Source organism: Spodoptera frugiperda, chromosome 16, assembly GCF_023101765.2.
Source record: "Spodoptera frugiperda isolate SF20-4 chromosome 16, AGI-APGP_CSIRO_Sfru_2.0, whole genome shotgun sequence".
Lineage (NCBI taxonomy): Eukaryota > Metazoa > Arthropoda > Insecta > Lepidoptera > Noctuidae > Spodoptera > Spodoptera frugiperda.
In genome coordinates, this window is record NC_064227.1 from 6,097,454 (window position 1) to 6,113,620 (window position 16,167).

At 35.5% G+C, this 16,167-nt stretch overlaps 1 protein-coding gene across 9 annotated transcripts in view; it reads right to left on the minus strand.

The window, feature by feature from the left end:
* LOC118280596 (solute carrier family 41 member 1) overlaps positions 1-16,167 on the minus strand; it is a 112,229-nt gene that overhangs the window by 8,562 nt on the left and 87,500 nt on the right. For 6 of the 9 annotated variants that reach the window (XM_050699630.1, XM_050699634.1, XM_050699629.1 and 3 more), the window contains 5 exons: positions 11,941-12,045; positions 10,282-10,348; positions 3,753-3,865; positions 1,657-1,801; positions 67-213 (listed from right to left, as the gene is read on the minus strand). In XM_050699630.1, coding sequence (XP_050555587.1) covers positions 67-213; positions 1,657-1,801; positions 3,753-3,865; positions 10,282-10,348; positions 11,941-12,045 — 577 coding nt within the window. The remainder of the gene's footprint in view (positions 1-66; positions 214-1,656; positions 1,802-3,752; positions 3,866-10,281; positions 10,349-11,940; positions 12,046-16,167) is intronic. The other 3 variants (XM_050699631.1, XM_050699633.1, XM_050699638.1) reach the window with 1 other exon arrangement.

Sequence of the window (16,167 nt, forward strand, 5' to 3'; positions counted from 1 at the left end):
CCCCCATCAATATTGGTATTGACACCATCAAAGTTCTATAATACAAAACTATACAAAATAACTTACGTATTTGTTCATACATGTACTCGGCGGTGACGGCAAGCACGGTGTTGCTCACGATGTCGCCGATAGATGCCGCTAGCGGTGTCGCCACGTTGTCAGGGTTCACCTTGAACTTGTGCGAACCGTAGATCACCATCACCATCACGAAGTCTGCAAAAGATGAGGTAAAGGATTATGAATTTAGTTACGTAAGTATTTAGGGTCTTTTTTTTTTGAGGGTGGAAAATCATCCAATGACTTCTCCCGCCTTGGGCAAGGTGAGATGGAGTGTCAGACTCTTACTGACTAAAAACCACCCCGTTCCTTCTCCTGCTTTTCGACCCGGAGCCCCGGTAAACCCGCTAGGTAGTCCGCAGCTCCGGATCAGAAGTATTTAGGGTCTAAAATGCAGAACTGCGGTGTGATTGCGAATTATTTGACTACAATTAGATTCGACTGCAAAAATGTATGCTTCATGTTCTTGAAGAGAATAAAAATATGAATCACTACAATTAGCCAGTGTTTAATAGTGCACCCAAACTGCATTAGTTATGTTGTAAGTCTCTTTTTAATAGGGGGACGGTGTTCATTATGGAATCGGGTGCAAGCGAGCGGACAGATCACCCGATGGGAAGCGATCAGCATCACCACTGAATTACATTGTAGAAAAATAAACTCAATCCTAATAGGTCAGTCAGTACGAGTCTGACACTCCCTCTCGCCTCGCCCAAGATGGGAAAAGTCAATAGATGACTTTCACCCATCAAAATAATATCCTAATATTTAACCCCCATTTTACTCAGATTCAAATAATTTATTTGCTAGGAATATGGGTGCATCTAACTTGTCCCATGAAATCATATTATCAAATAATCCACACGAAGGGAACGAGACACTCCATACCTAAATAAAAAAAATAATGAAGATTTATATGCGGATAGAAAACAAAGAATAATGGACTGAAACGCCATAAAATTAAGGTACAATAATAAATAACATTTCACGCGCTAATCCCGACGTAGGTAATGTTACTGTTAATTTATATACGTGCTCACAAATCATTATATGCTATTAACATCTGACCGCGGGTCGCTTAGGTGCGGTCACGTATGTACGTATGTATGTTTTATTGTATTTTCTAAGAAACAATAATACTTTAATGATGCTGATTTTTCCGGGTTTAAACGGTGTTAGTTTTATTTTTGAGAACGTGCTCTTGATTATATCTGTTTTTTACGTTAAGATTTTCTCCTGTGTTATGGGTTTACAAACAAAAAAGATCATATAACATGACACCCAGACTCGAAACAACAATTTGTGGATCATACATAGAGTTGTTCCGTGCGGGAAGCGTACCCGCTACATGTTGAGCGGTTGCCCAGCTACCGCACCACCACAGTCTACGTTGACTTTGATGTGGTTACAACATAAAATCTGTTTTCAGTTCCGAGTACTATCAGAGGCTACGTAATTAAATCAAATCCTTTGATTTCTTCACAGTAGACAGCTCCAGAAGTCCTGTTCCAAGGTCTATAATACCGTCTACACGTTTCTCAGTCCATCATAAAGGAAAATCTTTATATTCCTATGTACTAAAAGTAAAAAGAAGCTCACCCAAAACGAAGCAGGTGGTGGTAGCCGTGAAGACTGCGGAGGCGATCAGCAGGAGCACGTAGGAGCCGTTGATGGCCCGGTCCGTGATGATGTTCACGATGATCGCGAATATCGACACCACCGTCGCTGCTACTATCGCTTGTACCTGTTCGAATTAAATATCATTAAGCACTTGGTAGTTGATTTGAAAATAAATCTATACTAATATTAAAGTTTGTTTGTTTGTTTGAACGCGCTAATCTCCGGAACTACTGGTCCGAATTGAATAATTCTTTTTGTGTTGGATAGTGCATTTATCGAGGAAGGCTATAGGCTATAAAACATCACGCTATGACCAATAGGAGCCGAGTAGAGCGGGTAAAACCGCGCGGAATAAAATAGAATTAAGCATTTGGTAGTTGATTTCATAATAATTCTTTAAGATGGTAAGAAGGTGAGATGGAAGGGATAGTATTTGTCAATAATCGGTAGCGAATACGTAATTTTTTTGTACGTCGAATTTTCAATGCCTCTATTATTTATTATTTATTTTACACTTTATGTACATTATACATTGTACAAAGGTGGACTCAAAGCCAATGCTCTACTGGTCACACATGGAATTAAAATTTGCCATACAATAACTTTACGTCGTCGCTAGCGACTATCGACAAATACTATTGCTTCAAACTCATGGTAGATGTACAGGGCATGTATTACCCTATTTAGGCCATTATTGATGTTAAACGTGGAGTATTATTAATCATCTTTAACATGTGTTTGTCCCTCTGCTTATAAAAGGTCTCTTCTCACAAGGAGGAGCAATGATCATTAAGCGCCACGCTTACTCAAGGCGGATTGGCGAAATGTGTGGGTAAATAAATCCATTGGTATAGTACACATTACGCCACTGGGTACGTTCATACTTTTTTCTGTTTTACTTTATTTAGTCTCGGTTTTAAGTGAAAGCAATAGAATAGAAACTTAAAAATTGTTATTTGATAATTAATTGATAAACCATAGTGTGTGGATCTGTATTAAAGTGTTAAGTAGCAAAAGGGATCCATTTCAACACAAGACACTTTCTTGTATTGTGCAATATGTATTTAAATATAGTCCCATAAAGATTTTTTTAAGACCTTTAAAAGATCAACTCATCTAAACATATAGACTTGTAAACCGCAACACAAATAAATGCGGTATTAAAGCAAAAACTGTGCTATTTTCTTACGTAGGAACAAACATTTATTCTAGTCTAATTTAACCAGTAATTTAACTCAAGATTGTTTGTATATAAGTGGTCACTCGAATTGACGTAATACCTTATGTAAATACAAATAAATTGAACCAGTAAAACTAAATTACATACAGTACTTTTAAGGACTTTACAATTGTTTAAATAGTTATAGTATATTTATTTACTCTAAGGTTTTTCTAACAAGGAAGTGTGCGAAATAATTTGGGTACGATTAAACTTAGATTTACGTCACAAAAGCTAATCTGTCGTATTGTTGGGTTTTGCCAATTCTAAGGTTTTTAGATAATCGTGTCAATCATTCTGTAAAAGATACATTTCTTCAATGACTGGATTTTGTCACGTATTGTTAATCTCGATCTTATCACATCTTTGATTTCCGATGTGATCATGAGTGTACATTACACTCTCTCTATTATATGGAATAGGCTCATTACCTATCACATACTTTTGGTATCAAATTTTAATGCAGGGAAACTGTGAAACCTTGTTAAGTCAGACATCAAGGGACCTGCATATTATTGGTTCATTCGTGCCGGCCAATCAGAGAGCCGAACACGCTTTCGTTTTCGTTCAACGTAAAGCAAACTCGTACTAATGCCTCTATCCCAAAATCGAAGCGAGAGAGAGCTACTAAATACTCGCTACTCGACTAAAATACTAACGTAATGCGAACAAGGTATAAGGGTAACTGAGTAAGTAAGTGGTTAGTTTAGGTGCTACATTACGCTAAGTTTTAGTGCAGAGATGGTTTAGGCGTGGTTGGCGAAAACAGCTGTAAAATTAGAAAATAGATTCAGTAAGGTCTTCTAAAAGACCAGGATCCTAAGATTCTATGAATTGAAAAGACCTGTATATTTACCTGAACTAGTGATATGTTCCCGACGACCATGGATATAACTTCCCGTGTCGACGACATGTTGCCCAGGTTCGCCTGAGTGGACAGTCTGGATGCTAGACACATGTCCAGATTACCTGGAGACAAAAGTAAATACAATTTAGTCAAACATTTTATACCAAACATAGTACAACCTATATGCTTCTCGTCTTTAGTTACATAAGAGTGACAGGGTGACAGTCGTCTATTAATTTCTACATGGTGTTGTTTGTCAAAATACTGGTGGTACTAGAAATTAATACATTATCAAGTAAGTGTGAGATAGCCATGCTTCGGCACAAACGGCCGGCTCGACCGGAGTGCAACGACAACGCTTGCGTTATGTGAGTGAGGTTACAGAAGGCCCAATTACCCCCCTTTCTAGTCTGGACAATCCCTGGTTCCCTACAACCTTTAAATTGAAAACCCCCAAAAGGCCGACAATACACTTGTAACGCCTTTAGTGTTTCGGGTGTCCGGTAGCGATTGCTTGCCATCAGGTGATGCGTCTGCTCCTTTACCATGACAAAAAAATCAAGGGACTGAACATGCTGAATGCTGTTAACGCAATAGTAATCCTTGTTTCAGACGGAATGACGGACTTAATTTCGACATTGACATTAGTATAGATAACAGGTACGGATGCACTTTGTCTACAATGTTAACGCTCCTAATCTTATATCTTTTTTAATGCTTAATCTAGTATTTTAATCAATAAATACCTAGGTCACTATCAAGTATTTACCAATAGGTATGGCCTTCATTATTTGATAGAGACGTACTGATTAAAAATGCATTGTTTTTGTAACTAAGTAATTTCGTAGATAAAATTTGTTGGCGTGGTAGCTAGGCAACTGGCTGCCATGCAATGTGTAGGGGGGTCGATTCCCGCATGGATCTACAAATTGATGTTTCGGGTATGGATGTCATGTGCATGTGAACTTGTTTATTTGTATGCGCACTCACAATACAAGAGAAAATCCTAGAGTAGGGTAACGTTTTTGAAAAAAAAAAAAAAATTATTCAGGTTACGTTTTGGGCACGAGTGGTGGTCTTTCACTATTATTGAACGATTTTCACTAAGATGGAGGTTTTTTTATTGATGGACATTTGTCAATTAAATATTAATTCACTTTAGTTACTACCTCAACTTACATCAGTCTCATCTTGTCACGTCGGAATGGAAAGGTGATAGGAGTTCTAAAATTGCTTAGTTTCAAGGTAGTTTTATCTTAGTATTTATTTAAAAAAGTGACCCTATTTGATAACATGTGTTTAATTTATGGTCTGCCATAAAAATGCTTATCAAGTTATCATTCGAAGATTGCACTTACTAGTCAATACATCATAAAATTACAAGGCTTATTTTTGAATAACAACCTTGAAAGTTTAAAAATCCTAAAGACTAATCTGTAAATCTATTTACATGACTGCACGGTAAGCGCGACGATTGGAACAGCCAGCTACCGCGTAACAAGTAGCGGGTTCGATTCCCACACGGAACAACTATTTTTGTGATCCACAAATTATTGTTTCTGGCCTGGGTGTGATATGTATGTGAACTTGTATGTTTCTAAACGCAACCACGATACAGGAGGAAATCTTAGTGTGGGGCAACGTTTTATTTATAAAGTATTTTTATATTATTAGCAACATTTGTAAGATATAGGTATATGTACAAAGGTCAGCATACCAGTTAGACACATTAAATAAAATAGATTTATGACCGCCGACTGCACACAAATCTTATCAATTATTTATATTAGGGATCCTATTTAAGCACAGTCTAGTCTAAAGCATTGTTTACTTTTAAAAGTAAGTAACAAAACCCATGTTACTGATGTATTTCGAATCCTTTGAAGCTGCGACGTCGCGACGCACGTTTGATTAATATAAACACTGTTAAGTCGAGTGATAAAAGAGGGGTAATGTTTCAAAACAATGGCACTGACCTCGTCTACAGTCGCAATGTTAAGTTTGTAATTAAGGCAGGTATCATACCTTTGTTGTCTGATAGGATAGGTAAAGTAGAACGTGTAACAAAAAAAGTTACATAGTAGTTTTAAAAGATAGTATTTATTAGTCGTTCTTTTCTATAAACAACTAGCAAACCCTGCGAACTCCGTTTCGACACCAATGACTTCCCCTGCTTTCCTACTTTTCTATTGAATTTTTCCTGAATTTTCTTTGCTATAAATCTCTCGAAGCCCGAGAGTTTTCCAGCGAATGCAATACCTTGGAAATCGGTTCGTGTGTTCTGGAGTTATAGCGTCAGGAAGGAAAACCCGACTTATTTATATATTATAAAAGAAGAATAAATATTTTGAGCAGGCTTTAGTCAGATGTTTTTTTTAAACAACATTGCTTCATACTAGGATTTTCTTCTGTTTCTACTGTATCGTAAATATACAAGTTTGTGGATCACACAAAGAGTTGGTCCGTGGGGGACGTATTGAATTCGGTTCAAATTAGTAAATGACTTTGTCAATTTAGACACTAATGATTGGAATAGGTCAATAGGTAATGTGATCGATAACTGATTCCAACGAGTTAGAACTATTAAATTCAAATATATGGTAGGTAGGTACATTATGTTTTTAATTCGTGTTGATTTATTTACGAATTTTGTAAAAAGACATGTACAGGTGCACCTCTGCCTACCCCTTGGGGGATAAAAACAAAATGGTTTTTTTAAATACTATTATTAAAACTATACACGTGTAACAAAATACCCATATACATCAAGAAGCCCTGATGTATACAGGTTGAATAGAATCTCTACACAAAGTTTCAGCTTAAAATACGTTTAAAAAAATAGTACCAAATACTTGGTATCGCATGGTTCTTGATTTCAAATCATACAAACGTGTCACAACACTACAGGGGTCACTCGCTAGTATTACGAAACATTTCTTCTGTCAATCTGATCGCGCGATTGGAATAATTCGTAATTTGGTACCATGAAAACATGAGTTTAAAAAACCCTTCCCGTGTCGTTTGTTATGTTATCTAGAAACCGTGCACTTGATATGTATACCCCCTTTTTGTTACACGTATGTGTTTACGAATAAATCTTTGTAACATGTAAAATTGCACAACTGAAATAATTTTCGTATGACTAAACACTAATTTCAATGGGAGCTTGTCTGGACTTCCCCCTAACAAGAGCCACTTATATAGAAACATTGTATGTCAACTGCAACTTACTAAAATATTCTATAATTATCTTCACTACATAGTATAAAACAAAGTCGTATTCTCTGTCCCTATGTTCCTTTGTATGCTTAAACTTTTAAAACTACGCAACGGATTTTAATGCGTTTTTATTTAATAGATAGAAAAGTTGAAAAGCATACGTTAGTGGACCTAATGCGTGATGGCATTCTCTAACAGTCAAACATTTTTTTTATTTCTTTGTTAAGGGGTGAAAATCATCCAACGACTTCTCCCGCCTTGGGAGCGAGAGGAAGTGTTAGACTTTTACTGGCTATAAACCACCCCGTTCCTACTCCCCCGTTTAGAGCCGGAGCCCCGGTAAACCCACTGGGTAGTCCGCAGCTTCGGATCAGACATCAGCCCTACTGGGCCCTATCTGTGGTGATCTGATGGCTCTTTGAGGGGCGCACGGAATGCGACTAACAATTCACTATAGGGTGATGTTTTTTAGTAAAAACTATAAACTAAAAGTCAGATGATAAATAAATAACTAGTACTTATAAAATTTTACACGTTCCACCGTTTAATCTACTTATACAATAGAAAACACCTGTGTTTACTATAATAGCTCCATTTGCAAATATTTTTCTTTGCGACAGCCATTACTGAGTATAAGTAACCATTATTTGCACGCAAAGGTTTTTTCATTTTGTATTAAATGCATTGATCGGTTTTTCCTCACTATTTACATAATACATACAGTCATACAACATAGGAAATGATATATGTAGGTTTATAATTTTCTTTATAATTCTTGGTTCAATGAACTCTATGGCATCGAGGAAGAATTGAATATTATTATTACAATTTAAATATCTTCTTTCAGCTCCTTCTAGAGACAAAAGACATATGTTTTATGAGATTAACCAGATCACGGTCACCTTATAGTAAGCAATCGAAGCTGCCCATGGACACCCGAACTACCAGAGATGTTACAATAGCGTTGCCGGCCTTTTGGGGGTTAAGGTTTGAAGGTTGGGGTGGTGGTAATTGGATTTCTGGTAACCCGGCACACAACGCAAGCGTGGTTTCACGTCGGTTTTTTGTGTGGCAGTGGTATCACTCCGATGAAACCGGCCCATTCCTGCTAAAGCGTGGGAGAGCCATGCTTAATGAAAATTCTTACTTGATTTGACACAAATAATGCCGTACTTAAGAATAACGCGAAGATTCGTTTGAACAAATATAACCGATTGGAGTACTTTAGCTTCTTAAAACAATAATTAACAATATTTACTTACATAAATGGGTTTTGGTTAACGCCATGCCTATACAGAACAATTTTTTCCCCCTTAAGGAAATTACATAAAGAAAACCAATGTTTAATTTATCAATATTGAATGACTTATATACCTAATTTTTTTACGTTGCGATTTTTTACGCAAACGAGTCATTGTATATAAATATACATGCATTACCCTACATATGTATAGGACCTGCCTTGAGTTTGTTTTGGCATTTCTCCACAGCATAATCCGATAAGAAATGCCTCATCTAGAAATTTTATAATTATGAAGTGTAATGGTGATTTTCCACCAGAGATGTGCTATGTTACGTTGCTGTGAATGCGTTTGGCTTCCACCAATCATATTCGGTACTCATAGTATAGCACTGGTGGAAATGGACTCAGCTAAGCTATATTTTTTATATCTATAGAAAGATGCGTACTATGGATAGCTTCCCTACTATCGATTCATTCCTCTTCCTTCCTTCCTTCCTTCCTCGCACATCTCCTACTACAGCTTAGTGTCAGTGGAAACGGTCACATAGTTTCACAGCTTAGCTATTATATCTTCGTAGCATAGCTATATAGCACATCTCTGGTGGTGGAGCATAGTTAAAAGCACCCTAAAAATGGTGTATCGTAGCCTATTCACAATAAATCACTACAGGTACCTACGTCTTAAACGAAACATCTAAACACACATAAACTGTAGGACAAAAATAATACGTTCGCATCAATTTTCTTTTGTCCCAGAGATAACACGGCAATTATTTCTGTAATTACACTACAATCTACCTCGTATTCAAGTAAATGACATATTTTTATCTCTCTAAACTATGTTATTCTGAAGCACGGAAACTTCTGCGGACACAGAATTAAGTAGCATTAAGAGGCCATGAATCATGCCATGTCAACGGCAACGTTAGATTGTTTTGAAAATCATTTTATTAAAACTGTTTTTGTTTGAGAAGACGTTTAAAATCTTATTTAGCAAATATTTTTTTGCTAGGTATATATTTTAATATACTTAGGATGATGAGATGAGATGGAAAGATAAAATCAAAGAGGTGGACGAATAATATTGGATGCTTTCAGCCCAAAATAGGACGAAATGGAAAGAAATGAAGAAGGCCTACACCAAATTGGTTGAAAAAGGCTTAAGATGATGATGATGATGATATATTTTTAAAATAGAGCATGTATCTACTAAATATTTTTACATTTAATTGAAATGTCGAAGAAAAGTAATGGAAATTTAATAAAGAATCATGATAAAATGGAATTCAATTTCATTTACGTTTTATTTTATAAGTATTGAATGAATGTATTGGAAAGTAGGTGTACATAGAATTCTTAATCATTAATTTGATTGGAATTGAGAAAGGGTAAGATTAGTTAAAATAAAGAGGCAGGAAACAGCCATATTCTTTCCTAACATTGACGTAAAATGAAAATGACTCATTACTAAGATAAAGACATTTGCAAATGTATATTTTGATTGATGCAATCTCAATAGGCAGAAGGCTTTTTAGGAAGGAAGGTCTTAGATTAGATCAAATACGATAAAAACTAAAATTTCACTATTTTCCTACAAATACATGGACTGATAGCATCTGAAATGCTCTAATCTAATCATGAACGTATAAAAGAGCGATCTAATCAAGATAAGTGGTCATTCAGTCCGATGATGTATTAGTTTTACCCCTTTATCTAAGACATCCATATTTATTTGCGTAAAATTCGTGAGTCACATTTGTGTTGACTTAAAATTATAGATTTATATGGAATTAACATATAATTCACAATAAAGAGGGAAGTAGATAGATAAGGTTTAAAAGAATTGATTAATCATAAAGTAATTGCATTGTTTAACTTGCGACACGAGGAATACGGTGAAATTGACTCATTTATCAAGCAATTGGATCGATATGAAATGGATGTTAATGGCTCAATAGTACGAAGAGGTAAATTGACATTGGCAGAACTTGTGTCAGTCTCTTTATCAGCAGTGTATCAGCATTAACACACAATTTGTCCAGTACACTAAAAAGGGTAAAAGTATACAAAACTCACCTTTAAGACCAGAGAGAGACGGCACCAAAACAAATATGGCTGACACGTTAACGAACACATCCCATTCCTGAAACAAAGAGTTAATTTTTTAATATAATTCGGTCTTTTTAATATTTCTTGAAGGGGAAAATCATCTAATAACTTCTCCCGCCTTGGCAGAGGGAGTATTAAACTGACTAAATACCATCCCGTTTATTACAATTAGATCTGGAATCCAATCTTGGAAGTCTATATTTAGCAGTGAACGTTTGTTGATGATGTGGTTAATATGATGCAGTCTCCTTCATTAAAGTTTGAAAATTTGATATTCACATCTCACTTACGTTAGTTTATTTTATACCTCATCCAATTTTTGGACTTTCAGTAGTAATTATACTTAGTATTTCGTTAATAAACCTTGATGGAATTACTTTTTTCAGTACAGTTTACAAAAGCATTACGAAAATTTTATTAAATTAAAATATCTTGCTTAATTTCAAAGGACACTCTCAGATAGTATTTAACCTTCCTTTTATCTCACAGCCGGCGATGCTGCGATGTGTAAGTAAAAGGCAAATTCGCACCGAAACAATGTCTCTTTGCATTGAAAACTTTAAAACAATTTGACCTTAAAACCTTACAAAACAATGACCCTGGAATTGACCACCAGAAACGGAAAAGTAACTAAAGTATTCAGCCTAAAAAAACTATGCAAAAAATCTGTGCAATACACTGTAATCGGTATTTAGCTTTTTTCGGTTCTCAGACTAAGCTAATAGACGTTATTTTGGCTTAATTTACGGTGACAACGACAGCTAAATGACATATAAAAAAACAGTATGAAATAATGGTCGTATGGTAAAAAATCATGTGTGCAATATTAGTTGGACTAGACCTAAAAAATAAACCTTGTGGAGACGACAGAGTACCGAAAATACAATGTCACCACAGGAGTTAGGACTCTTACTATGGGTGTCAAAGGAACTGATAACCTAAAGGCCTATACAATCTACACATTTGACAGAGCTTGAGCAGTTGCGATCTCTGATAAATATGAATGGCATTCAAAGACAAATAAAAATTGCGTTTTAAATGTTGCCAAGTGGGCACACGTAATTATTAGACGCAATTCTACTAATTAGACTGATAATAAATTAGCATGAAAACACACGTGCAGTACCAAAAATAAAATTTATCAAAGATAAATTGAAAAAGGGTGTTTGTAGAGTAGCTACACGTGAATGGAAAACGTGTAGACAAAGTCAATGATAACTACCTAACAGTATAAAAAAATACCTAACTGATAGATATACATACTATAGATAGCTATTTTATTTCAATTGCCTAAACTATGTTTTTAGGCTACACTTCAAAGATAGGCACTGTGATTTACTGATAATGTTACTGATTTGATCTTGTCATTTTGACATCAGTATCAGGTACGATCGCATCGTATCTATTGACAATGGCCGCTCACGTAATACCGATTTGTAATACTTTAAAAATATTTCCTATGTGTCATCTTCATCTATATTGTGGTAGGCATTCATATTTTTTTTATCTTTCTTTCATCTGACATACCTACGAAGCAGTTCTACAAGTAAAGATTTGCAAAGTTACATCAATAAAAGTGATATAGAATTTCAATTCTTAGCAACAACAAAAGAAGGTCCAACTCACCTTGACATGGCCCAAAACTAATCCAGCTCCGATCGTACCACATCCAGCTATGAAGAATGGCACAGCCACTTGCATCAACGTTGTCCACCATCGTTCCTCTTTCTTCTGAAACAAAGGTACTCTAGTTAGATTTGGGTTAAGACTTTTCTGACCAAACCCTGTATTAAATATTGCAATAAGTGAGGGTCATGTAATTTGGTTATGTCAACTCTTTTGAAGTGCCTTGTTAGCTGTGACGATTATAGCAAATCTTATGTAGAAAAGACGGGTCTTCTACATCAACAGACCCTTGGTGCTATACCCGTATAGCACCAAGGGTCTGTTGATGATATTTCTCATTTACTATAGTGCTAAAATCTTTCTAACTAAGTGTTTCAGTAAAGCACCTTACAGAACTTCCAAACCTTATAGGTGATAGACTAAATTAATGTGATAGCATGTTCTAGAAAAGCAGAGTGCAAATAGAAGATAGAAGTTTTATGCAGCAGCAGAATATTAGTAGAAGCAAGCCTTAAAAATATATATTTTGAGATCGCATTCGAGGAAACGAGACCTCACTCGGGGCTCCGATTGGTTGGTTCATTGGAGCTGGCCAATCAGAGCGCCGAAAGCAGTCTCGTTTCGAACTCATTAAACGCAAAACAAAATCGAATTAAGTCTTCTGCACATGGATTATGTACTCAATGAATCATTCAATCGAAGTAGCGTTTAGTGATAAAGGAATATTTCAAAATATATATTCGAATAATCATTTACTTCTCTCGAAGTTAAGCTACGGGCCCTTAACATGAACGCTATGATCCACTTTCAAAAGGGCATAAACAGGTCAATAGTTTAGATTACTCTAATGCAGACGAATACTATATTACATTTTTGCATAGTAAATATCCCTTTTGACCTTGGTTCCAATTCGGTCAGTTATATTCAGGGCATCATGGCTTATACCGCTTTAGATACTGATGATAATGTACCACAAGTGATATTAAATGTGAAATTAGCTCCTATAAAGACAAAATTACACGAAATTGCAGATATAACAATCAATTTACTTTATAAAATTGCTACAGATGGTTTAAAACCGATAAAATGCTATAAGGAAGTTTCAGTAATCTCATTTTAATGTAAGCTTAAGTTTTTAGAATCAGTTTATGTATGATAATCACTGCAATCGTTGATTACTTAAGCGTTATTAAAAGAAATGATACTATTACCCAAAAAGGCTTTTTCGATTCTGGTTCGAGCCTCTCAAGAGGTACACGCCTCTGAGAGGCCCAGGCGGGCCTGATGTAACGGTGTACTAGTAAAATTGCTAAAAATATAAACACTACATTTTCTACAAAAAATAGGTTATCAAAATGATAGAAGATGTTTACAAAAATGACAGAATGGCTGTCAAATGGACGGGTGTCAAGTTGGATTAAAAACCGCTATGGGTAGAGATGGCAAGTATGAAGTTCATGATTGTTTTCCAAAAACAATATAAGGTATCTCATCATCCCAGGATCCAAAGATTCCGAGAGAGTCTGTGCTACAGACTACCTAGCGGGTTTATCGGGGCTCGGGCTCGAATAGCAGAAAGAAAACTTTCAGTCAGTAAGAGTCTGACAGTCCCTCTCGCCTCGCCCAAGGCGGGAGAAGTCGTTGGATGATTCCCCCTCAACAAAAAAGGATCATAACCTCCGGAACTACTTAGTTAAGTCCGAAGTCTAACTCCGATTTGAATAATTCTTTTTGTTTTGGATAGTGTAATTATCGAGGAAGGTTATTAAATATCGTGAAATTTAAGAGCCGAGCAGAGCGGGCGAAACTTCGCGAGAGTAACTAGTGTTTAGATAAATGTGCTGATTAAAAGAATTGGGACAATTTTCAGTTTTACCCAATTAATTAAAGTCAGCCACTTCGTGTTATGTTCACTTCCATTCCTACAAACCATTAATCTTGATTTCTAAAAGGCTTTTCCTCTATCTTTCTTTTTATTGGGCTTTTCCTTTTTTTATTATTATCGGGATGTAGGCTTAACCCCTAAATATTTTAAAGGACATCGCTCTTGCGGCCTCCACGCCTCCACTTTACATTTTTGGGCTGATCAAGTTTACATTCCTATTGTATTGTACAGGCCAGTAGGGTCGAACCGGGATGGATTTTTAAGACATCGGGACTTCATTAACACCTACCTATTATAATAAGATTCGGCTAGGTGTCTATTTTACGAAGAAATGTCTGTCATCTGTTGTTGGGGTCAGATCTCTCGACAGATTTTTTGCATCGTACACCAAACAGAAATAAGTATATGCTTAAACATTATTAAACATTTTTTCTTCAATTCAATCAACAGCTACTTATACATATAAATATCAATATCTTTCACAATAAATGGACACTATTATCTCGAGTACGCTAGTCGATTGCAATGTCAATTGTGTTATTACTTTTTTTTAGCACAGGGTCGTAATTATTATTAATTTATATTGGTACGGAGAGGCCCGTATGATGATTTATATTATGAAAGTGGGTACAATGTGTTATGTCTATTACTCCACTTATAGTATATTCATTTAGAGTAATAGTAAGTAATTGTTTCTTGTTAGTTAGCAAGTTAAATAAAAATTTTTATTCTTTACGATTATTTATAGTAGTTACGGCACGAAATTACTTTTCTCCGATTGTTTCTCTCATGGTAACTTATTTTAATTAAGTTTTTAATATCATTAAGACCCTGTGTCGTACCCTTTCTCCTCTTCGGTTTTCTTAAATATATGTAACCAGAAACGCATTCACAGTTTAGATAGAAATTTAACCTTCACTATCCTTCATTTATACTTAATAGGTCAGTGTTTAACATAGCAACCACTCGCCTGGTGCTACCGTAAAATGGGATGAAGAGAGATCGAGGGGTGAAAGTGTATACATAGTATCTATTCACTTTTCTGTCGCTATTCACATCTCGATCCCTATTCACCCCATAAGAGGAGTGAATAGGTATTGGGAAAATCTTCATAGTATCTATTCACTCTTTTGCTGTCTCTATTCATATCTGGATCCCTATTCACCGTTTACCGTTAGTGGTGATGTGGTTAACGAAAGAATAGTTCGTAAGTAAATATTTATCAATAAATTGCACCCGTGCCAAGCCGGAGCGATTTGCTAGTATCTAAATCCGATATAACACGTAATACATAAGATATACAAGTACGCACATTCATATCATATAATAGAGATAGCAAAGGGATTAGTATGAGCCTATTTATTGCAATTGACATTCTAATTGTTTACGGATTATTACCAGAGATTTGTTTTCTAAACAATTAAAATTATACTCCAATTAGTTTCATATTAAAGTTTTATTTGGAATTCTCAAAAAATTCTTAGTAATATCAAAGGGTTTCCCCTGGGTGATATATTGGGACCCAAAACATAACTGTAGAAAATAGATGTGCAATGTATAAGTCTGCCTATTACAGTTATTTATAGTTTAAAACACTAGGTCTAGGTTATGAAAACGTAAACATTTATCCTTTTCTCACCGCTTATCTCATATGTTGTGTTATAATCTTTAGAATCTAAAGTGTTGATAGCGCATCTTAATGACGCATTCATTAATTAGTTGTAATCATTGCTAACCACTCGATAATTAGGTAAATAAGTACCAATGCTAATACTAATTACTATTACATGCTTTTTATGGCACTGGACAAGGTGAAATAATCAGATAGTAGGAAAAATAAACATAGACGGTAATGTGATGTTATTTTCGCGCGACTATACTCATATTATGTATTTTTAAACGCATCTACGACAGAGAAGAAAGTCTTAGTGTAGGTTTAAAAAAAAACCGGTTTTAAACAAGACGCTCACGTTGTATTCATAGCCTTTAAGTACACTTGCAATATAACTAAGCAAGAGATTCACACATGCTTTACAAAACATGTATAACATTGTTTTCTGATAGACAGGCTCCTCGAAAATGACAGTGCAATCAAGGATCAAGCGTCTGAAACTCTCTTATCAGATGAAACAGAGCAACTAAGTGGCAACACTCCGTCAAATAATGATGAATAGAAGGAATGCAAGAGAAAACGTCGCAAGACAATTAACCCAAAGATGATATACAAAAATGAACCTAATGAACTTGGTAATTAACCTAAAACTTGATATTGAACTGTGAAACATGTGGTAGCTATCGTGCGTGGGCGAATCGATTAATATATTTATCGTAAGTATAATATT